This window comes from Hesperophylax consimilis, chromosome 7 (genome assembly GCF_061612785.1).
Source record: "Hesperophylax consimilis isolate HC1 chromosome 7, BYU_Hcon_1.0, whole genome shotgun sequence".
NCBI lineage: Eukaryota > Metazoa > Arthropoda > Insecta > Trichoptera > Limnephilidae > Hesperophylax > Hesperophylax consimilis.
The window spans coordinates 37,985,930-38,010,690 of record NC_142842.1 but is presented as its reverse complement, the minus strand read 5'-3'; the positions used below and the strand labels follow the sequence as shown (position 1 = coordinate 38,010,690).

Sequence of the window (24,761 nt, the reverse complement as noted above, 5' to 3'; positions counted from 1 at the left end):
GAAAATGTCATATTAAAAATACCTTCACTATCGTAATTTTGTAAATTTTTTTCTAGAACCAGAAAAACGAAAATACCTTAGGTTAAGGCGATGCACTACGACGTTTAATATTTTAAATTGAGCCGCTATCAATAACAAGCCTTACGTAGATGGCGATAAGGTTTAAATTCCCGCTTACCACTATCCGCCTGTTTTGATTTATGCAAGAAAAAAACATGGCCAAAAAGTGCCTTTTATTTTATTTTGTGGGTGTTCATTCATAATTTTTTTTTTTCGATCATTTAATAATAACTTAATTTGCCACATTATACAATAAAATCATAACCGAAAACGGGTTCGTAAGTAGGAAATTTTGAACTTTAAAGCAGTTTTCATAGGCCTTATACATTATTTTTTTCTGGGCTTATAAAAAGACTTATCTAAAAAAATACTCGATTATTTCAAAGGCCAAGATGTATTCTACTCGCAGTATTTAATTAAAGCATCTGAAACATTTCTAGGGGACCAAATTTTCAAACCAAAAACACATGATTTTGCATTACTACGCATGGCATCGCCTTAAAAAAACTATTTGTGTAATAGAAAAATTGCAGACGATGAGCAACAGAACATTTTTACGATCTTCACGGTCACGGAAAAGTATCATATTTGCGCAAAAAAATTGCTGCGTACACAAATTAAAATGACAAAGCCACCTTCGCAGTTATTGTCCTTTGTTTGCAGACTTTGTTATTTATTCATTTTCCGTCTATTCTGTAAATTATTATATCCGCGCATAACATTATTATTACTATTTCATAACTAATGACTTTACTTACAATTCAAGTAATCATTTAATCTAAATATACATCCCTGAAAAATAAACATTACCACTAATAACCTACCGTCATATAAATACTAGTTAACTTGAAAATAAATCACAAAACCTATTGTATTAACATTCTCAATGAATGCCCTGTTTATTTTCCAATCGGAAAAATAATAACAAAAATTTACGTAAACATTTCGCGGCGCAGAATGTTTTTGTTATTTTTGTGGTCACATAATTATCATAAAAAATAATTAAATAGATGCGACTAGTTGTTAAACTTGAAAACTGGTTTGACTTGTGGAAAAGGCCTTCCAAATTGAAATATTGATAACCTAAACAGTGCGACTTAGCTAATAGTGGAAAAAAACCTTCTGAATTTCAAAAGAAGGTTTATTACAATTTATTGGTTAAGAATAAGTTAACATATCGCGCAAGACCTTGGACATAAGATTCTCTTTAAAACTTGTTTGGTGTGACATAGCATACGCCAGATTTTAGAAATGTTACTAAAACTTAGATGCCATTCCTTGGACTAAAAGGATGAAATAAGTACCTTATAAAGACTGAAAATATTGATAAGCTCTTACTTTACGAGCATATCGGTAAACCCGTTTGGATTCAGCGATACTGGATTCCAAAATCACAATTTCACAACTTAAGCCCTCACCCTTATGCACTTCGGTAAAAGGCCAGTCCAACTGAAGTCTCAGAAAACTGACGCATGTTTTACATTATCCTCTAACTAACGCGTGTTGCATAAATGTAAAAAACTGTACAAACATTCAATCACGAGAGAAACGTTTTGGCAGATATGGGGAGAGTAACGCGGAACTTTGTGATAAACATTAAAATGTTTTAGCCAAACATATTTTACGTAAGCACTTACTTCATTGCACTCAATCCGAATATGTTCCAGCCATAGATATCTCCTTTGTGGTATATGTTGTATGTATGTAGTAAAGATGGAGAGGGGACAATGGAGCTATCAGTTTTTTCCTCAAAACAATTGATCAAACTTAGTTGGACTGACCTGATCCTCAGCTTGCATCCTAGCCTCGTACGCCAGTTCCTTTTCCAGCATAGCGTCCAGCTGCTCGAGCTGTTGGCAACCCGCCCTGGCTTGGACGTAGCTCGCGGCCAGTAGGAAGCCGCCCAGCACCATGCTGGACAGGATCACGGTAAAGGCCACTATCCTGGCCACCTGCACAGCCGTGGAGCGGGGCTGACGGTAAGCCTGCAACAATAACAACATGATATAATTCTTTGCATATGTAGTGTACAGGGTTGTAACTCAGTGGTGTAACACAGGGCTCTGTAATAGCACCGCTACTATTACGATATTTATAATAAACAATTATTTTTCGATGATTTTTACGATTATTTATTTGCATGATAAATACATTTCACTTTGTAGTGTTAATTATAATGCTTTCTGCGAGAAAATATAAAAATTAAACATATTTTAACTAGGGTTATCTCGCTGCATGATTTTACCTGAACCGAAAAGTAACATTATTTTTTAATGATAAACTAATGTAAATAAGAAAGGGTTTTTATGCATATCACAAAGAATAACAAATTATTACTCGCCTGAAATTTCCCTACAAAAAATATTATTATAATTTTGTAGGGAAAATATATATAAATATATTTTCAATTTGTATGGATTTTTCACGCGAGATATTTCATGCTTTTAAGAAAAGTAACATGTGTTCAAAATATGCACTTCAAAAGGAAAATTAAACTTTTATATTATATGAGCAAGAACGAATTATTTGACGAATTTCAATGTAAATCTTAACTTCATATCCATTTAGTATCCAAGCTACCTTTTATGAATTTGCAAAAATGGACAGTCGTACTAAACTTTTGTATTCATAATATTTATTGCATTTATTTACAATTATTTTGATTTTAAATTGTCGTGATCATTGAGAGTCGGTAAAAACCCTATTTAGTAGTATTTAGTGGCCAATTTCTTATCCTGTTTAAATAATATAATATATGAATTTTGTTTTTTTTTTTACTACAACGTAACGAGTATCTTTTCAGAGATCCGTATTAACTTATGATCGCTGATTACCTTTTAGAATACTAAGAAACCTGTTTTTTGCTTTGCATTAATACCTAGTTATTAAATTAGACATCATCAGATAAAAAAGGATAATAAGAAGTTTTCCATCACAACACAACACTCGTGTTTCTATTCTCATTATAAATCATCTTGTTTTGACAAAAGAATCGCATTATTAGCCCGACTTAAACCTCCGCAGAACATCGCACTTAATTTGGAAACCGAAACATTTATCTCAAACCAATTGTTCCATTGTCACGAGCCGTGAGAAAAAAGATGCATTGAAAAATAAAATAATTACACTTTTCGTGAGATTCTTCGGTTGTTTTTACCCGCTCATACTCGCGTTTTTAGATTTTGAAAATGCATCTAATCTCCGGGTAATAAGGTCAAGTTAATTTGTATCCATAGAAATAGATTTACATTGTGGCCAAGGTTGGAAGAACCACTCGGTAGACGGACGGATCGGACGCAGCTAATGAATTTGAAAAATATATAATTGCGTCAAATTCATGAAAAAATATAGATTTTTATTTTTTTAATACTGACAATTCGTGGTGAAATTCCATTACAATAGTTTGTTATTATTATTATTATTACACGCCCTAATGGGCTTTTACACAATACAAAGTTTAATAGTAGAGGATCACAGTTATTTTAGATTCTACAAAATTAAAACAATAAAGGAAACATAATACAACGAAAAAAGAAAAAATATTAAATGTTACAACAAAAGCATATAATAAAATAAGATACATTAGTAAAAATGATAAGAAGTCTCACATAAATAGATATTCAAAATAAAAATAAAAAAATAAATAAATAAATAAATATTAAAAATAAAAAAAAAATATTGTTTAAAACTTGTATCCACGTTTTTTTTACCGTTACTGGTTTCAGCTTACCAAAGTAGTCTGAAGATAGCCGCAATCGACTGAAACCGGTAACGCTCAAAAATACAAAAAGAGGACAAAAGTTTTAAATTGTTTTAGTAAAATCGAATCGTTTAGACAAGAATAAACTTCAAAATTTCTACTTTAGTGTAACACTTAAATTCATTATAACTGTCGAGTGGGTTCGAGAGAGACCAAATAGCGTCACTCGATAGGACAAGGGTTAAACTGGCAAACGAATTCGAAAACTAAAGTTATATTCGATAATAAAACAGCGAGAAAATGTAGAAAACCCTTAGTACCAGCGAAAGCATTATCAAAATCCCATTAAATTAAAAGAAAAATAAACTGATCTTTTTTTCTCTGCACACCCCTCACTTCGTTTTTTTCTAAGAATGGTATTTCTACCATTTTTGAAAAATTTATTATTAATAATTAATAAAAAATTATTATTAAAAAATATATATTATTACTAATATTTTTTTCATTCAAACATGGTAAGTAAACTAATGTTAACATTTTGATCAATAAATCAAATAATAATTGAATTATTAAAGAATAAAATAATACTAACAAATCTCTTCGAAACATGAAACAGAACAAGACAAACAAAATAAAATAAAAGATACTTTCCCAACTGGGAATCGACACCAGCATCTTTCTCTTACCGGGACAAGGACTTTATTCACTCGATCATTGTTACATAATTATTTTATGTAATTTTTGTCGATCTCATATTTCTAATTCACAATTAACAATATAAGGTTGCAACTAATTTTTCCCATATTTTGGAAGTATTTGTTTGTAACTTATGTGTCTCGGATAAATATATCCGATTTTTAGTTATATTGTACCTACTGGCTTTTTCTAAAAGTCTAAAGAGTTTAAAAATTTTATTGGAATAACTCTCCTTTTTTAAGGTTATACCCATCAGTGTAATATATCGTTGAGACTATCATCTTTTATTTTATTTTCTATGTCTTGTTCTGTTTCGTATTTTGTTTAGATTTGTTAGTATTATCTTATTCTTTAATGATATATTATATTTCGGTTTAATCTTCACAAGTTAGATAAAAGTTGTTCCCAAAGATATTAGAAGAACGAGATATGCTATGTTGGCCGCCGGACCGTAGGCGGAGTACTACCTAATTAGGGTACTTTGAATGCTATCGGGACGTGTACGCACAGAAATCTGTTCTATGTATTAGTGCCAACTGAAACGATACGTCCTTAGCGTAAGCGAAGGTGTGCAGTAGTATTGGTGAACAAAACCGGCGACACTGGGCAAAACAATTCCACACAGTATGAACTGCTCATAGCGCATCTCGTTCTTCTAATATCTTTGGTTGGTCCATTAAAAAATTATAATTTAATTAATATCAACGTTTCAGATCATTACAAAGTCTGTGCATATTCTTTTCAAACTCACAAGAAATTAATTGGTATATAAAGATAATCGTCTTCGCTCTGAATGTATTCGATGGCTCAATCACAACCACTTTTGTATCGGTATTGTTTGATATATTATGTCAATACATAATTTTTACACAAACATTGTCTTGTTCCCAAAGCATTACATACTCAAGAAGTGATCGTGCACCGAGGTTTTAAATAAGATATTGCCTTACAACTCGCGTTTATGTAAAACAGACACAAAGCCGAATTGCATATTGATTATTCTTTTTTGACAACTCTATTTTTTTTTTAAACCTACACCTTGACCTAGAGCTTTTTTGCATGACTGACAAATTATTACGTACGTTAAAAATTAGATGGATTACCTACTCGATTCTGCACATTCCATGGATATTATCAGTTAAGTACCTATCTAGGGTTAGGACTCCAAACCAGAGAGGGCAGCGAAACCCAATAGTAGCGCGCTAATTAAATATACTGTAACCCTTCTTAAGGCCACAAGTATCTTTCCACAAGAAAAGGATATAGAACGTTAGATTCCTAAATTGCATCGAAAATATCTGACTTCCCACATTATATGCAGGAAGACTTTTCGAACTGAATATGCAAATCTACCTCAATCAGAAAACAACCTGAAGTTTCATGATGAACCCGTGGCACACTTCCCATTTTAAATCTCCGGGGTTTTCTCCCTCGGAAAGTTTGAACAAAGTTAACCGCATCCGGTGCAAGCTCAGTCACTGTGCGTGCATGATGTACGAAAGACTCATTGTGTAAATTGGGATACCTAGGTTCAAACCACAAATACTTTGTATTACACCAGTTTTCTGAGGACGCTTATATACTGCACAACGTGATACCGGGTGTTATTGAACATCTGAAACTCTCTGAATCCTAATGAATCCTAATTTCAACAAATACCTACCTACCTGCCCACGGTAGCTCTGGTTTAACAAAGCCAAATATATTCAAATTAAACACAGTTTTCCAGATTTCGCTTGACAAAAGCCACATCTGTATAGTTTGAAACGTTGACGTTCAGAAGCCGATATGAAAACAAACCTTGAAAAACAGTGCGGGGCCTTTAACAAACACGAAATCTGAATACATTATATCTTTACGTCTGAATATTTTCTCCAAAAATCGAATTTAAATTAGTTATTTCAAAGACATTGAGTTCAGATTTCTTTCTAGAATCTTCATAGGTTAATAGTTGGCATATATCGACAGGTTCATTAAGAAAACTCGTATACGTTTTGTCGATGAACCTGTCGATTTATATGAATAGTTTGCATATATCGACAGGTTCATCAAGAAAACTATAGTGTTTATAGTGTCCTGCATTCCTTTTCTATTTATCGAGACGGTTTTACAGAAAGTTACTGTTGTGTAATATAGTTTGTGTTTCAATTAATCCACTAGATTACTACATTTTAAATCGGAAATTTGAAAAATATTCTCCATTATTATTATTTTATTTTTTAGCGTGTTTATTAGAACTAGCTAACGTGTACCCGATGTTGCTGGGAGTTATCCTTAGGAGATGATAGACATATACCGTAGTGGATTTTTCTGTAGGTTTTTTTAAGATGTACAATTCCGTAGTAGATTATTTTGATGTATCTCATAAGGTTTAGCCAGCGTAGCAATAAAAGCTCTCAAAAATATTTTTTTACGACTTGATTACAAAATATCGACATTTATCTACTTTTTATAAACATAATATATGTAAACCTTTCGGAAGAAAATTTCTAAACGATAGTGAAAACTCTATCAAAATCTGTTGCATACTTTAGAAGAACTAAGCGCGCAAACAGACAGATGCGGATAGCGACCTTTTTATACTATTTAGAGATATAAATAATATTACATCATTTACGGACAATATGTTATAGTGTACAAAGTAATCATTTCACATAATGTTATGTTATATAAGATGTACCATCATAATAATATAGGCTTGAGTGTATGAGGCTGCGTTATTGTGTTCGTTATTTCTTTTTTTATATGTTAAAGTATTCAGTTTATATTTTCGGTGTGTTTTTAAAGATAAAATTTAAAATCTCTATTTTTATTTATTTTTGTGATACTTTCAGGTAATGTTTGCTACAAGATATTTATACTCGAATTGCCCCACGGTTTCTTCACAAGTTTTAATGAATATGTATATATTATAAACAGAATTGTTTTAGGATTTTTTCTGTGTAAAGCGGTTGTGTGTGTTTTTCCTCCCCAAATAACACTTAACCAACTCACGACAGTGTGTGTTTTAAAGTAGGTATTTTAATCAAAAGGCATATATTTTTTATGCATGTTTATTAGGAACATGATTTTAAATTGATCATGATGTCTTTGTGATTTTGAAAATATCAAAATCTTTTTAAGAAAATTATTACGACTAGGTTTAAATACACATTTACAAATTAATCTCTAATTAAGCATCTATTAAATGGTTGTATTCTATGAAAACAAAGGATCATTAGTGTTATTACTTCGAATACAAACAATATTCAGAGGTAGTAGCGTTGACCTAGAAAGATGCATCAAAACATTAAGAAGAAACACTTTTGCAAGAAATTGAAGTGCCAGTACGAAATATATGTAATAGGTATCCCTACTAGCTTTACTACCCGATGTTGACCAGGCTGTTAGCTGGCGGAGGGTTGGAAAGAGAGTGCTCTTTATCAATAGGTAACAACCCGTGTATCGTATTATTTACGTTCATTTGGTTGTTGATAACATAGCCATTAATATTTTTGGCTTTCCGTAACTCTAGTGCCTCAAAGTTATCCAATCTGACCAATATTCCGTTTTTATGAGGTAAACTGACTCATTTATGTTTATTAAACGTGTGGTATGTTTCAGTTAGATGGTTGTCAAATTCGGAGAAGCTGTTTAAATATTTGTTTTAGGAATTCATCGTTTTAATCGCTTTAAATTGATTGCTGATAGCTGCTATAGAAGTGAATATAATAATAATTAATCTGTTATTGGCAACACCGAGTGAACATTTCAAATAAACACTATTATCCATTTCAAGGTTTACCAGATACAATCGTATGCAAAAATTGAAAGACTTGATTCAGTTTCCAAGGTAAAACCTGCATAATGAATGGACAAATACAATGCTCCATTAACCGAATAAGATTATTAAGCAAATCGTGACTGCCTCCGTGTCTCAATAAATCCAGTGGTTGCGGATTTCTGTAAATACAAACATATACACGCGGGAATCAATTATTTAAACAGTTACATATACATAATTTAAAAACCGAGATCTTTCGTTATGATTTTGTTCATCATTATGTTTTATGTATTGACTGTTAGTTCTGTGAACAGTGAACTTCTCGTAATGTTATAATCCTCCGAATTGACAGCTCGCAAAAGTCGCAACGCTCTGGCGGAATAAAAATGCACTATTAAACACGGCTACTATCTTGACAGGATTGAACGAAAACGGAACACACTAACAAATTACAGACAGATGAAATGCAAGTGGTCGAGTCAAGTGGCTCAGTCGAATATTTAACAATATTTTAAAAACTCTCCGCTTAAGATCTGTAGACTTTTATATTGCAAACGAACGTGGTTTAAACACCAATAGTGATACTGATAAACGAGTTTTAAATTCACGTTTTTTAGGTAAGGGGGAAAATAACTGCTTCTGGTTTGTGACATATAATAATACTATACTATAAAGCGTACCTGGGTTTGTCAACTTCACTTTATTTGTACACATTATTCCGCCGGTTTCATAAGTGCCCTTCCTTCAACAGGAGAATATTAAAACTAACATAAGATACAAATTCTGACAGATATATATTATCTGATAGTATTATTGTCCCAGCGTCTGGACGATGTAGGCCCTCTGATTGGTGAAATTAAAATTGTCTGTTTCGGGTAACTTGAATATTAAGACACGATTCCATACTAAAATAGGATCGCCTCATAATAATACGAGATTTCTTCAAAAGCATCGTTTCTGCTCATATAATTTTTGGATAATATCGAAGAAAATATGTTTTAGAAAGTTCATAATCCATTGGATTAATTACATTACAATGAAAATTCTCCACAGTTACGTGATGTATTCGAGGCCACAAGTGGTGTCCCGCAAGGGTCCCACCTTGGCCCAATATTATTCTTAATATTCATTAATGACATTGTAAACATATTTAAAGATGTACAAGTCCTACTTTTTGCAGATGATCTAAAATTGTTTAAAAGAATACGAAATATATATGATTGCCTAATTTTACAAGCTAATTTAGATAAATTTTTTAAATGGTGCGAACAAAATATGTTATTTTTGAACATTGAGAAATGTCAAGTAATACGATTTTCCAGAACTCATTCTCATATCTTACATGAATATAATTTAAATAATGTTAAATTAACACCAGTATCACAAATTCGTGACTTGGGAGTTATATTCGAATCAAACTTAACATTCACAGCGCATATAGATGATATAACTAATAAGGCTTTAAAGATTCTTGGCTTCCTTTGTAGAACCCTAACTGATTTTAAGTCATTGGATTGCATGAAAACACTCTACATTTCACTAGTTAGAAGCCAAGTGGAATATAATTCACCTATTTGGTCTCCTTTCTATAAAGTACACTCTAACAAATTAGAACGGGTTCAACACAAATTTCTTAGGTACTTAAATTTCAAGCTTAAAATTCCAATAGAAAACATTAATTATGTAAATTTGATGAATGGACTTAATTTAATTACGCTGTCTGACAGAAGAACCATTTCAGACCTAATTTTATTATACAGAGTCATGAACAACCTTATTGACAGCCCTGCCATCGTTGCTGCTATTAAACTCTATGTACCGACAAGAAATACTAGACAAAATACAACATTCTTTTGCGACACATATAAAACCAACTATCAGTCAAACTCACTTACCAATAGGATGCATGATTTGGGCAACAAGTTTGGTGGTATTATAGATATATTCCATGATTCCCTTTATAATCTTAAATTCAAATTAAACCAACACTTTGTGGAATCATACAAATTATTGTAATAGATTTAACGATTAGATATGTTATTGTAATGTTTTATATTATATTTTGTTCTTTGTTATTGTTAAATATTATGTTGTTTAAAATGTTTCTTTACGCCATATTCTTCAAAAACTACTTGTATATTTTTTTAAAATTCTTCACTTTTATAACTCTTAGTATAAATTCTAACTCGATAACTTATGTAAAACTTATTTATAATCTATGTAAAAGCCCCTATGGGCGTATAACAACAACAATAAACAACAATTATGTTTGACGTTTATAAAAATTCACGCGTTTCTTCAAGATGGCCGACAGAGCGCACCTCTGGCGGTTTAAAAATGAACCAAATGCCTGGCGCGAATATTTAAATATGCAGCTCACAATACTTGACTACTTACCATTAACAAGCGTTTTAAAAGAAGATTTCTTCTGGAAGCTTATCACTTTGTAATGGCATTTATCATTATTATTTATATTTTTTTTCTTATTAATTATATCTGATTTTATATTGGCATGTTTTCTAATTTCTAAAATTTCAAAATTATTTATTTACGATGCTTTATATCCTGAGTGAAGTATTTTAAGACCTGAATTTTTATCGAAAGTGTGATCATTATTCAAAAGATTATTTGCAAACTCAGATTCACTATTTCCATTTATAGCCCTGCGATATTTTTTAGTTCTGACTTCAAAGTTACTATTGGTTCTACCTGTGTAAAAGAAATTACAATCATCTCAATTGAGTTTTTAAACTCCTGATTTTTTTGTTTGAATTTTGCTATCTTTATTATTAAGAATATATTTCTTCATTGTTATTAGTGTAAAACGCCAGTTGAATGGTACCAGGATTGTTAATATATATAATTTTAGAAGTATCGTTATCCACAAACAGAATTCTACGCCATTGTTTATTTCTATCTTTAGAAAGACCGTTTGAAGAGAATGTGTTTAATTTTTTTATTTAGTATTTCAACTATCAATTTATTAGAATAACCGTTATTAAATGCTATTTGTCTTATGAATATATTGTTTTATGGTTATATGCTATTTGTTTTTTCAGGTCTTAAAATACTTCACTATAAATAATTTTGAAATTTTAGAAATGAGGAAACATATTAATATAAAAGCAGATATAATTAACAAGAATTTTTTTATAAACTCCCTTTTAAATATTTTCCCACTCAACTGGTCTTTCCCGTCTAACGATATTGTAATTCCTAATTATTATAAACCCAGCCTACTCTTTCCCCTCCCCCCTCCTTCCACTTCTTCTTTCCCAATTGCAATCTATATTTAATTTTTGACTTCGGTGTATACACAATAAAATGTAAACATTAATTTATTTATTTATTGGACAATTTGCATAGCGCCGCTTTTGTGAGATATCACCTCAGGGGCGCTATATTGTAATAATCTACCTTTATATATAGATTTTTACTCTCTTGATGAAGGTGTATATATAATCTAGCTTTAAACCTTATTAGATACAGTAACAGTTATAGGTAAAGAATTACCACCAGTTGGAGTAAAATTAACACCTTTTAATTAAACCGACTGTTAATGTCATCGCACAATTACCCTACTTTTATTCATAAAACTTTGTTAAAACTATCTTTAATTGTGACAAACTAAACGATATTGATTCAACTTATAGACATTGACGTTTGTAACACATATTTAAGCACTGCAAGTCTCCTATGAGCTAATTATATTAGGTACGATAAAAGTTAATATCAGTTGTAGACATGTAGTCAATAATAGTGTTTCATTTGAAATAATCCATCACAAATACGTAAAATTTCATTTATTCAAACAACTGTCATTCTTATTATGCGTAAATTTAGCATGTTATTATTAATTAACTCCTTCCTGTTCCGTGTTTTAACAATATATATACTCACCCTCTCTCTGTGAATGTTCTAATATCTATCTATTAAATGTAACTGTTGTTAATATCACTTAAAATGGGCGAAGCCCAACGAAGAGCCGCCCGCAGGGCCTAGCAGAAAAAAACCCGCGGAGCGGGTTTTTAACTGCTAGTTATATAATATTGTTGCAACAACGGATTGTCAATCAGGCGGACCGCCCTCCTGTTCACAGAATTCAGTTGGTTTATCTATTATTTTAGGGGCCCCAGCCCAAAGGTGGCTCCCAAATTCAACTGGTAGTCGTACATGGTTACCAGCAGATCACTATTGAAGAATCTGCAAGCTCTATTCTTGGAAGCCAGATGTACTCAGGCTTTTACTGAGTCTTAACCTTTCGAACCCCAGATCCTTTTTGAAAGAAATCAAAAATGAACCTTAAAGTGTTTCAAATGCAAGCGATTCTGTTAAAAATAAGGAAAAAATTTGAACTTTCTTATAACATACAGGTTTAAATCGCGTATCAAAAATTTCCAGCTAGGGCAAAATTCCAATACCAGCAGCGCATGAACGGTCTGTCGGCGGGAAAAAATTCATGTCACTGGTGCACGAACGTTTTTCCAGAGGTTAAAATATTAAGTTTGCTTCGTCACAGACGTTGAGTTTTTATTTTACATTATAAATCAAATATTTACTTATGCAGTCAACATTAAATGTCTTTTAGTGAGGCGGTCATATAAAGGTTACAGCTAAAAATAAAACAAATAAAAAAACAATTCAGATCAACCTCTGGAACTGTATCTTATGATTTGACTCGGGTTTGAAAGAATCGATTGCTTATTGATGTGAACACAAATAACAAATATTATTTTTGATTCATTTAAAAACATTAAATGCAATTAAAAACAATAATTTGCACGGACAAAATAACATTTAAACAGAGCACTTAAACTGTTGTCAAGTCGATGGTCAGTGAAGCGAGAATGTTGTGTTGAAAAAAAGAATGGCGTCTCATTCTGGTGAATCCCGTATTCATATAACATGTCTATCTAATTGTTATTAATTTTAGCACAAGCATTATCTCCGTCACTCGACTGTAGAAAAATAATTATATATGAAGTACTTAATACAAATGGCAGTACGACTGAGGTTAGGTGGATTTTCCTTTCACTTATTCTGTTAGAGTTTGCAAACAAAATGCATCCGCATCATTAATTATTTATAAAATTATACGTACAAAAGAAAATCATATTAATTCGTATTGAAATTGAGTGATACAACTATTTTAATCTCGACTACAAAGATTATGAATGATCAATAAAAAAAAATTGAATTACTGTGAATAAAAGAACATAACATACGCAACCAACCGTCTAAAACCAGTGATCCTATGACATCCCCAAATGACGTATGTCATGAGGCTGAAGATTATGGGGAGCGGAAGGAGATGAGGAGGAGGAAGGTGAGAATGTACCTGGCTATTCAGATCTGGTCACAAAACACGGCTTAAGCCATTTTAAACAACGTTTCAATTCTGAACCATGGTCTTAGAACAGTGCGATATCTTTCACATTGGAACTTTTTTTTCGATTTTTTTTAAAATTTTTAAATATTTATGTATATTATTTATTTTATTCATTATATGCACCAGATAAACGGCCAGTAAGTTTGTCAGCAGGTCATGGTAACATTATTAATAATACACAAGCACACACATAACTAGTTTTTTTTCTGGGTTTTTTTATAAAAAGACGTACCAAAAAACTGCTCTATTATTTAAAAGGCCAAGATGTGTTCTACTCGTATTATTTAATAAAAGCATTTAAAATATTTTAATCGATCAAATATTCAAAACAAAAACATTTGAATTTGCATTCCTTCATAGTGGTTCGCCACACCATATTTATCCAGGGACATCTTCAAAACTGTTTATAGTATTCTACTGCCATCCACTGTTTTATATTGCCTATTCGATACATAGATAATTGAATTACACATCCAACCCATCTTCAAAGACAACCTTTCACTTCCTCGTTTGTGCAATTGCAAATAAAAATAATTTCTGTATTTCCGCGTCAAAGGTTTCAGATGCTTACCGAAGTATGTCAACGACATTAAATATATACATACATGGTACCCAATGAATGCAACACGAGACTCCGTGCTCCATTTCATGTAGTTGCTTCTTGCACTAATTTTATTTACAATTCTTGTTCAAAAGATTGCACAGTGCGGGGAATGAAACTTGACTGAGTCGACATATATAATTTTAATAATGTAGCTTCCTTTAAAGCAAATATAGGTACATACAGAGAAGCAATAATCCTTAGCAGTATCATTTTGTTATTATTCGACTCCGTTTCAAGAGAAGTATTAAGAAGGTAGTATTCCTAGGGCGTCTCTGACAACTTCTACCATTTAAACTACTCTCTAAACACTCTTGGCACTAATAAGAACAAACTTTGAAATTTGGATCGAAAAAACTACTTTTCGAGTTTTGCAAGAACAAACATACGCAGGATGAATTTACATATAGACTAGCTGACGTTTACCCGGCGTTGCTGAGGGTTATCCTTAAAATATAGACATACACCACCCAGGACTTTTCTGTAGGCCTTTTTAAGATATAAAATTCCGTAGTAGAGTATTTTGATGTATCTCACAAGGTATACCGTAAAAAATGCTCGAAAAAATATTTTTACGATTTGATTACAAAACATCGACTTTTCTCTACTTTCTATAAATACAATATGCATATATTATATTTGTAATCTTTTTGGAAAAAATCTCTAAATGATTGTAAAAACCCTATTAATCCTTTCCGTAGTTTAGAAGAACTAAGCGCAGAGACAGACGCGGATAGCGACTTTATTTTATATTATTTAGAGAAATACTCGTTTATTATGTGCCAAATAATTGGGAATGTCGAATCGAAATTGTTTATCGTTCAGTTTACAAGTTTTGCCTGAAATCTTGTAGGTACTTGAAATTGTACAAAAAAACATCTGGCCTTGAAATAATATTATTAAAAATACGTTATACGACTGTTTTATTTTTCTTCCTAACCGGTTTCAACACGCTGCTGCATCTTCAAGCAAGATGGAACCGGTCTGGTCGAAAATGAGTTGAAGAAAGATAAAAATGTTTTTAATCAACGCTTACAACGCAGCGCGAAATAACAATCCAAAATGTGGACATTTTGGACTGAGTAAATGATTCCTTTTTTTGCTTCTTTAGAATCTTGTCATCAATATTACAAAATGATTACAACCAAATTATAATATTCTCCTCTAAATTACGTATTCAATATTGTAATTCGTCTTTTAATAATAATTATTTGATAAGACTCACACAAGGTGCAGTTTTCAACACTATAATATATATATTTGCAATAAACTAATCAATTTACGTCAGAGTTTAAAGAATTGCGCAACTTAAGTATTTTTTTTTTATATCAACACATTGATTGATTAACAAAAAAACGCATCTGAGTATTATTAACCTAATGAATGTACAGTTTAGGATTGTTGGAAACGGAAGTGGCGCCCTCTGTTATTTTTTATAAATCACCATCGAAGTTTTCAAATACTAAAAACTTGTAATTATTATTTTTTTGGTAAACTAATGTTTAAGACAAGATTTTTTATGCATAGCACAAAGGGTAGCAATTATTTTTATAAGCAATAATTAATAGCCTGAAACACTCATCCACATTGAAAAATCTCCTGTCCCGTTGGCGTCATGTATCTTTTATCAGGAGATTTTTCAATGTGTATAAGTGTTTTAGGCTAATAATTATTGCTTATAAAAATAATTGGTAAAAACTTGTATTTTATTAATCTTTCAATGCTTCTTATTACAGCTCTAAATCTACCTATGTTCATTTTATTAATTTTATAAACGAAAAGCATTGCATCCTTATCAGCGCCCATATTGAAAGAGAAAACCATATCACTATTTTTTTTTTACTTTGGCATGAAACAAATCCGCAACCTCCGGACTCGCAAATGCTACAGAGGCCATCTCTTATTACTAAAATAACTGTCAAATAATTTATGCTTCACGAAAATTGCACAAGTTTTTGTGTGCCTAATTATTAGGTCAACGCAACTATTATTGGCTACAAATTTAGTTTCAATCGTGTGCTACGAGCTTAGAAATTTCTATTTAACTCCTCGGGCTAATTTGTTCGCTTTTCGGAACAGTTCATATAGGTTCATAGATATCGTTTTGTCACCCTTACCATCATAGTTAGAAATATGAACTAAACGGTGTTGGAAAGAAAAAAACACCTAGCTTTATATTCAAATCTAGAAATTAATCATAGAATTAAAATGTACACCTCTGTGAAACCACAGGTTCCAACAGCAATTTGCGAAAAATTTATGAAATTTTCATCAAATATTTTTTAATGAAATGACAAAAAAGTGTGGTAACAGTAATGTTTGTCATACAATTGTCTAATAAAATGTCCGTTTTATTTTTCCTTATCGGTAATTTTAGTTCTGTGTTTAGACGAAAAAACGTAAGTTAAGCCATTTTAAAAACTATTAGGTTTGTTTTAATAATTATAAAATTATATGTTTATTTTTAATAATAAAATACGAAATCGTATTTCATATCCTTTAAAAAAAATTTTTAGTTTTTGGATACGTTGAGAAATATCACGTTTATTTGGATTTTATTGAGAGAGGAAATTCTCTGATTTTCTGACAGCAAACATCTTTAATAAATATAACGGTTAATATGCGAGAGACCTGAAGGGTTAGCGGCAAAAATATCAGGCAAAATGTTTGATTGTTTGCCCCATATTGTTTATTTTTTCAATGAGATAAAATGATTTGAAAATATTTTAAAACAGGTGATATTATAAAAGACAAACTTTGTACACATGCAGTATTTAGTTTCCTAACCGTAAAACAAATAGGTATTACAAAATATTATCTACTTATTTGGCATTAATCATACAAAGGAAATTAAGAAACTGACAATAAGCCTTTTATTTAAAGTGATAGCGAAAATTTATTACGAACCGTATAAAAATCATGGAAGCACCTGTACGAAAATATAATGGACGGAAAACGCATTTCAAAACAAGATTGTTTTATTTATTTTGATTGCCCATTAAATTAATTGCACTGACGGATTGGACCAACATAAAATGTACAAACACACTATTATAGCCGTTAGGAAAACAACCTAAGTCAAATTAAATTATTACATCACATTATATGTTAATTTAGAGCCAAAAACAATGTTTTTTAAGTAGAAAAATTTTATTTTCGAAAAAATTATTTACTGAGCTTTAGTACCTACTTCTAAAGATTCTTACAAAAACAGTTTTTAGTTTTCGGATACGTTCAGAAATATCCCATTAATTTGTATTTGGACTAAAAGCATCTCTCAGAAATATAAAGGTCAATATGCCAGAGGCCTGAGAGGTAAATCAATGCATATTACTTTTAAAAATATATGACCGGATGGGCGGGGTCGGTTCGAAAGTTTCGTAGAAAGAATATTAATATGTACATGAACACTGTAGACTGAATGCTTTAGAAACGAGATCCCTGAGGCGTATGTGTGGTAAAACCAAATATGATCTTGTGATAAATGGAGTTCCGCAAAGAATTCTAGGCTGAAAGGACGCTTAGATGGTTTGGGCATGTAGAGCGAATGAGTGAAGAAAGGATTGTAAGGAGAATATATGACGCAAATGTGAATGGTAGCAGAAGTCGGGGATGCCCAAAGAAGACGTGGAACTATCAAGTGATTCAGACACTTGAGTCGGGCCATGTCAAGAGTCAGAATAATAGAAGAGTATGAATATGAATAAAGCAAGGAGTGTGTGCCAAGACCGAGTTGTTGGGAGGTCCATCCTCTCTGCCTACCCCTGTGGCGAATCGGCCTGATGGTTAGTTATATAAAAACGAAGAAAATTCCAGAGCTACATTTTTGAGCTTGGACACTTTTTATCACAGTATGTGTTATGTCACAACTGTCACGTAGTTTCTATTCTACGTATTTTGTTTTTGTCAATAATTGCAATATTACATTGTCCAGTTTCACGTACGTTGTTATGTTATGCAGTGTATACTGTACAGTGTACACAGTGTTTGGGTACAAGTGCAAACTGCACAGTTTGTTCAGGCACGTTATGAGCAATGGGCACTTAACTGACGAAATGCTGTCAATAGAAAGTAATTCACTCGGTCACGCCTCAGCAAACCGACAATCATTTTCCGATGGAAAAATTGATAAGAAAAAAATGCTCCAAATAGATATCTGCCACTCATTCAAATGCTCAAGTTATTGAAATCGTTACTGGTTTATCAAATTTCACATGAAGAATAATATTTTGTTTGAAAATTATTAGAATTTTAACAGTAATGAGCTGACGCTTATAATAAAGAAAGGAGATGTTAGATTAGAAGTAGTTTCCGTTAAGTAAGCACAAATAAATAAAAATAACTAACTAATAATAACGCTGTTTTCCCGAAGAGGCAGGCAGAGACGACGAACCGCCAAACAACTCTTTGTTGTAACACACCCCTTGAATCATTCACGTTAATACATCGTTTCATAAATTTTCTTCTATTGTTCTGACTCTTGACATGGCCTGACTTCATGTATCTGATTCACATGATCGTGCCATCTCTCTCAAGCGTCCCCGAATTCTCCTACCATTCACATTGTTCATTCACTCTTCGTGCCCATACCATCTGAGAGTCCCTTTCTTAATCTTACTCATTGCGCCTACACCAGCCTTGCAATCTTTGCGGATCTCTACATTTCTCACACGATCATACATGTTTTTACGAAACATACGCCTCAGGGATCTCATTTCTAGAGCATTCGGTTTACTTTCGCATTTCCTCTGCCAGTTTCATGCCTCACTGCCATACATCAGAGTAGGTAACAGCACTCCATTGTGAACTGCTAACTTCGCTAAGCAAATAAAAAATAAACTACAATAATCACAACGTTGAAAGATTTAAAAGAGAACTTCTAACCCTAAATGAGATTAACAACCTCAGCAAAATAGTAACAAGATCCGTGAACAAGTATATGGAAGATGTTGACTTAAAACAAAAACAAAATACTTGACATGGGTATTTTCACTGCTTATAGATTTTTTTAAATAATGTCTTTCTGTCGATGTGTACATTTTGAGGCTCCAAAGTAGATACTTACTATGCAAAGTGTTGACACAAACAGTTTGACCCGTGTCTCGATGTCGCAGGTTCAAAACCCGTTGAAGAGCAAAAAATGGTATTTTCGATTATTCTCGGTATTCTATATTACTCTAGTCTTTTAAAAAAGGTAATTATAAAACAGCGTATTATTTTGCTTTGTCAATAAGTATTATAATCAATGAGATACTGTATTCACAGTATATATTCATATACACATATATTTTATGTGTATACCGCACAAGAGTCCCAACTGCTCCCATCTGTCTGTAGCTAGAAGACTACGACATCCCCAGTTGGGGCATGTTGTGAGGCTGAAAGAAATGAGGAGGGGAAGGAGATGGGAAAGAGAAAGGCGTGGAAGTGTCTAACTATTCAGATCTGGTCACCAAACTTAGCTAAAGCCATTTCAAGCGTCATTTCAATACTAAATGGTGGTCTTACACCAGGGCGATACTGAGAGTATATTCCACTCTTGAAGGAGCAGCAAATATATCTTACGTTATTTTAAATTATTTAATCTTATACTTGCGCACGCCGGGATTTGAGCCCGCGATCTCCGTATTGCCAGTTGAAAACCTTACCCCTTAACCACAGAGGACGTTTGAATATTAATCGGAATTAATTTAAGGATATCATAATACTTAGGTACTTCCTAGCTTTCCTCTTACAAATTTCCTTTCACCTTACAAAACTCATCTATCGGGGTTGTTCTATACTCAGTGTATTTCTAAAAGCACATTCGAACCAGTATAAATAGGTAATAATAGGTGGTAAAGTGAAGCAAAAGTGGTGCAAAAGAAAGATTAAAAACATACATTCGAAAACTTCTCTGATGGGGATAAAAACCTAGGATACAGCTGAAAAACATAAATAGAATAGAAAAATAGTCGAATAGAAAAGCGTCACGTAAGAAATCAGCTACCTACTAAGATTTAAAAATAAACACCTAATGGTGATTCCATTGCGCAGCAATTTAATTTTTAGAAAAACAAGTACGTGTCCAATCGAAATATCTTACTTGTAAATGTGAAGAATTCAAATAAAATTTTGTGCCATTATTTTCAAACGAAAATCACGAGACTCCGTCAAAACAACTTGTTGATATTTGCGGTTTCTTTCATAACATCGTATAAAGTTCTAAAACAAAAACCCAACAAAGAAAGTTTCGGTAAAGCACGTACAATGTACAAACTTATAACAATAATAATAACCATTTCCCATTACCTTTCACTTTCACAATGTTGCTGAAAGAAGATTTTCATCCGTGAAGCAATGAGTTTTTTTAAGAAGAAAAGAATTTCTGTTCCCTCTCAAAGCACTTAAAAACGGTTTAAGACCTTTCGTACTTAATACATACCAAAAATACTTCGTATTATTCGTATTACGTTTTACATTTTTCTCGTATTGTCTATTCGCAGTTATCTAATCTTGATATTTTTCATCACAAATGTAAATATTAAATCTAGTTGGATAGGTTAGGCATAATATTTGGGATATTTTAACAATATTAAAGTTTCTGCAGGTTCTGCTCACATTAAATTTACATTTCCTTAAGTATTAATAACAAACAAACTATGTAATGTAGTTACTACTATATACAATCTACTTCTATGTTTTAATGTAGTTACTACTACATACAATCTACTTCTATGTTTCAGAAGTAGATTGTATGTAGTAGTAACTACATTATGTAACAAACAAATCATGTAATGTTGTCACTACTACTACTACTATACACAATCTACATCTATTTCGGTGTTTTGAATTTCCAAAAACAGAAATATTTTTTGCTTGATTACATTCGACATTGAGATCTACTGCACATACTACGTGGCGGGTCGGATTCTGAGAGACTGGTTGAGGAAGACCTCTTCACCTCTCCAGCCGGACTCTCCCTCAAAACATCACCTAGCACCGCAGTGGGAGGGATGTATTCATACCCACCCATAATATTTTTTTCCTTTCCAGAACTTTCTCTCCTTGCTTTCCCTAAAAAAACCTCCACACAAAATCCCCAAAGATGACATAGGCCCTGAGGGATTTTTTTTCTTCAAGGCCTCCTGTGTGGAGCTAATGTAAAAAAAATACAAAATACTATAGTACAAATTATAATACTTTTTATAATTCAAAAATATGTCTACTTGCACTTTTCTAATAATTTCCACTGGAATCAAAATCGTTGCATCGTAAACCGATGGATTTATGATTGCGTCGGGGATACAGGAATACAATATTCTACATTACATCCCATGGGAGGTATTATTGTTGTCGACGGTACAAAGAAAACGTTCGTAGATTAAAATACATTTCGTTCTCATGCTCAGAAGAGAAATCTGGGATTAGTATCGCGAGCAAGTCTGTCTGTTGGTTGGTCGGAGAAGGTGAGGATGGTTGCTTGTTTCTGCAGTTTCTGGTTGCAGATTGAAAGATATCGAGAGAGAGAAATTATTTTGTATCTACGGAAACTCGAAGAGAAAAGGCAAGAGAAATGGGGCATTGATAGCAGGGCTGAATCTTTACACGCCTAAATTAATTTACATAAATAAAACTAAATAAGTTATTTATTATTGTTCAATATCACTGTAAGAAGGTATTCCAGAGAGAGTGATATAATACAGAAAGGTGCCGTTTATAAATAAAGCTTTGAAAAAAGAAACACAAACACACCTCGCAAAGCACTAATAAAAGAAAATTAATCCATGGGTAACTTTATCGGTTACTTTGTGTGTGTAATTCATAATAATAGTTTGAAACCTTCGAGCGGATGTTAAGAAAATTTGATAAATCTCTGGATTTCAGTGAATTTACGTATTTTTACTTGTTATTTCTAACTTAACCTAATTGTTTATATTTTCTACCTAGTTATAATTTGAATTACTATAATTCAATTTTTATTGGAACAACTTTTCTTTTAATTTGTTTTTAATACGAATAAATCTAAACAAATCATGATACAGAACAAGACACACAAAACACAAATTACGTATAATAATTAGGTCCCAATAGTCAAGTGGTAAAAGACGTTGTCCAGGTAAAACAAAGATCCTGGGTTCGATTACCAGTTGAGATGGTTACATTATTTTTTCCGTGTCTTTTTGTTTCAAGTTTTGTTTGGATTTACTAATATTGTCTTCTTCTTTAATGGTTTTACTCATTCGTAAGGTTTGCACAACCCTGATTAACGAGGAAAGTGTTTATAATTTTTTTTTATAATGTGAGTAGGGGACAATATTTTTTACGAAAAACCTTGATTAATACAATTCAAATGATGATTACAAAATATTATCTAGGTTCTATGTATCGATTGATTTAAATTTAACCGCAAATCATTAATATGGTAATCCGCTGAGAGATCGAATTTCCACACAGCTCAAATTTCCGTTGTTACGAAGTGCTATAACTAGCAAAAACTGGGATTATCATGTATTTTGCAATGAGATGGAATACAGTTTTTTAAATACCTACTCTTACGGTATATAATCCAAATGAGTTTTCTAAAAAAAAAAACAATATTGTGTGTGTCATAAAAGTGAATAATTAATGTTGTAAATTATGGAAATGATCATTGTGATTTTTATTTAAATAAAATAATTTATTCTTACCGGTGGGGGTTCTGAGCTGCTGTACCCTTCTGAGGGGGGATAATCCGGCTTCATCGCTACAGTCGCCATCGAGTCAGGCTGGTGATCTTTCTCCATGTTCAGGCGAGGAACTCACTGAGAAATATATCCGACAGCACTACCAGATCACGTCAAAATGACCCCACAACAAAATAATACTTCGCGAGTAAGTACTAAATACCTCAGAACGCAGCGCGCGACTGTCAACAGTGTCAGCAGCGCAGCCGTGAGCTTTGTGCAAATTACTAAAGATTTTTTTCTATGGATTCGATTTTCAAACGCGGCGTGACGTATTCGGAATTTATAAGTTGCGGCCAAACGGCTGGAGATGTCTGTACTCCGACGTCGTTTGCCGGTATGAAAGTTGTCGGGACCGCTCGTGGTAGGAAGCTTGCCGGCAGTAGGTATAGCCGCTCGCTGGTAGTGGGGAAGTGCAAGAAGCAGCGAGTTAGGTACCTACCGCTAAACAAACCGCGGCTGGCGGAGAGTGGCTCGATTGTTCTAACGCAAATCAGCCAAATGGATTTCAAATGTTGGCCGGAGACGCCGTTATTCTGCGAAATTTAACAGTTCTTACTCGGCAAACAAAGATTCAAGCAGGTACCGAATAAGAAGATTCAAAATATTGAGGAAAATTATTTTTGCAAGATTTTGAACACAATTAACTCGTTAGGCTAATTTGTTCGGTTTTTAGAACAAACAGCTATTACCTGTAGGGTCAATTTGTTCTCTTTTCAGAACAGCTCATATGGTCTTATAAAAATCGTCGTATCTCCCTTGCCTTCATGGTTAGAAATATGAACTAAACGGTGGTAGAAAGAAAAAAAACACCAAACATTATATTGAAATTAACCACAAAATAATTCAAATCTACACCTACATGAAACCAAAAGTCTCGACGGCAATTTGAGAAGAAACTTTGTTCATTTTCATTGATTATTTTTATGTGAAACGATAAAAAAGTGATATTGCAGTAACATTTATAATACAGTTTTCTAATTGAAATATGTGTTTTTTTTTGGTTACGTTCAGAATTATCCCAGATATTATTAAGAAGAATACACACAAATATCGGCATCTTCAATAAATATGAAGGTCAATATGCAAGATGACTAAAGGGTTAAAGTAAAACTGTTGTTGTTCTTATCGAGGCTTTTAATAAATGCACGGTTGTGGAACGTTAACGAAGAAAATTAGATTGTCTGTTTCATACCCTGAGCACACAGCCCGCATGCTTCGATTGTTACCAAGTCACAGTATGGAAAGCATAAAAAACAATAAAATATTACGCAATGTGTGCATTATATGTATAGGTAGTGAATTTCATGATTTACTAATAATGATAAGTAGGGGGAAGTCCCGTAACGCCGGACGGCACCTAGCGCCGGACACTCTCGTACTATCTCGGCAAGTTACAACCCGTGCGATTCAAAAATGGCGACAGGGGTGCGGTGGAGCGCAACAATTCAGGGTCACGGGACACGGCTGGCCAGTGACACGAAAGGCCGGGGTGGGAGCTGGCGATTGCTGTTTTTGGCGGGAGAACGATGTGTCACTTAAGATCTAAGTTAGTGTTACTGCTAAGTTTTAATGTGTACGTGTTTATGGTTATTATTAATAAAGATAGTAGTCCATTATTATTTGTAGATTGTGAAAGTTTTTGCTGATTTCCAAACCATTTTTGATACTAAAAACGTAATTTTGGCTATTCCTTGTCCCTTAGTAACGGTCATAAAGGTTTCCCTTAACACCGGACAAGGAACAATTTTTTTTCTCGTAAGTATGTACACTTTTTATAATAATAGTTCAAAACTACAATGGCCGATAAGGGAAAAAAACAAGGGCTTGATGGACAAAAGAAAAAG

At 32.7% G+C, this 24,761-nt stretch overlaps 1 protein-coding gene across 2 annotated transcripts in view; it reads right to left on the bottom strand.

Moving 5' to 3' along the window:
• Nucleotides 1-23,269, bottom strand: part of LOC149422719 (uncharacterized) — a 157,957-nt gene extending 134,688 nt beyond the window's left edge. Inside the window, exons 1-3 of one of the 2 annotated variants that reach the window (XM_089633471.1) lie at nucleotides 22,879-23,269; nucleotides 20,092-20,133; nucleotides 1,842-2,045 (exon numbers count right to left, since the gene is read on the bottom strand). In XM_089633471.1, coding sequence (XP_089489597.1) covers nucleotides 1,842-2,045; nucleotides 20,092-20,133; nucleotides 22,879-22,974 — 342 coding nt within the window. In that variant the 5' untranslated portion in view covers nucleotides 22,975-23,269. The remainder of the gene's footprint in view (nucleotides 1-1,841; nucleotides 2,046-20,091; nucleotides 20,134-22,878) is intronic. The other variant, XM_089633473.1, reaches the window with a different exon arrangement.
• Between the last annotated feature and the right edge of the window lie 1,492 nt (nucleotides 23,270-24,761).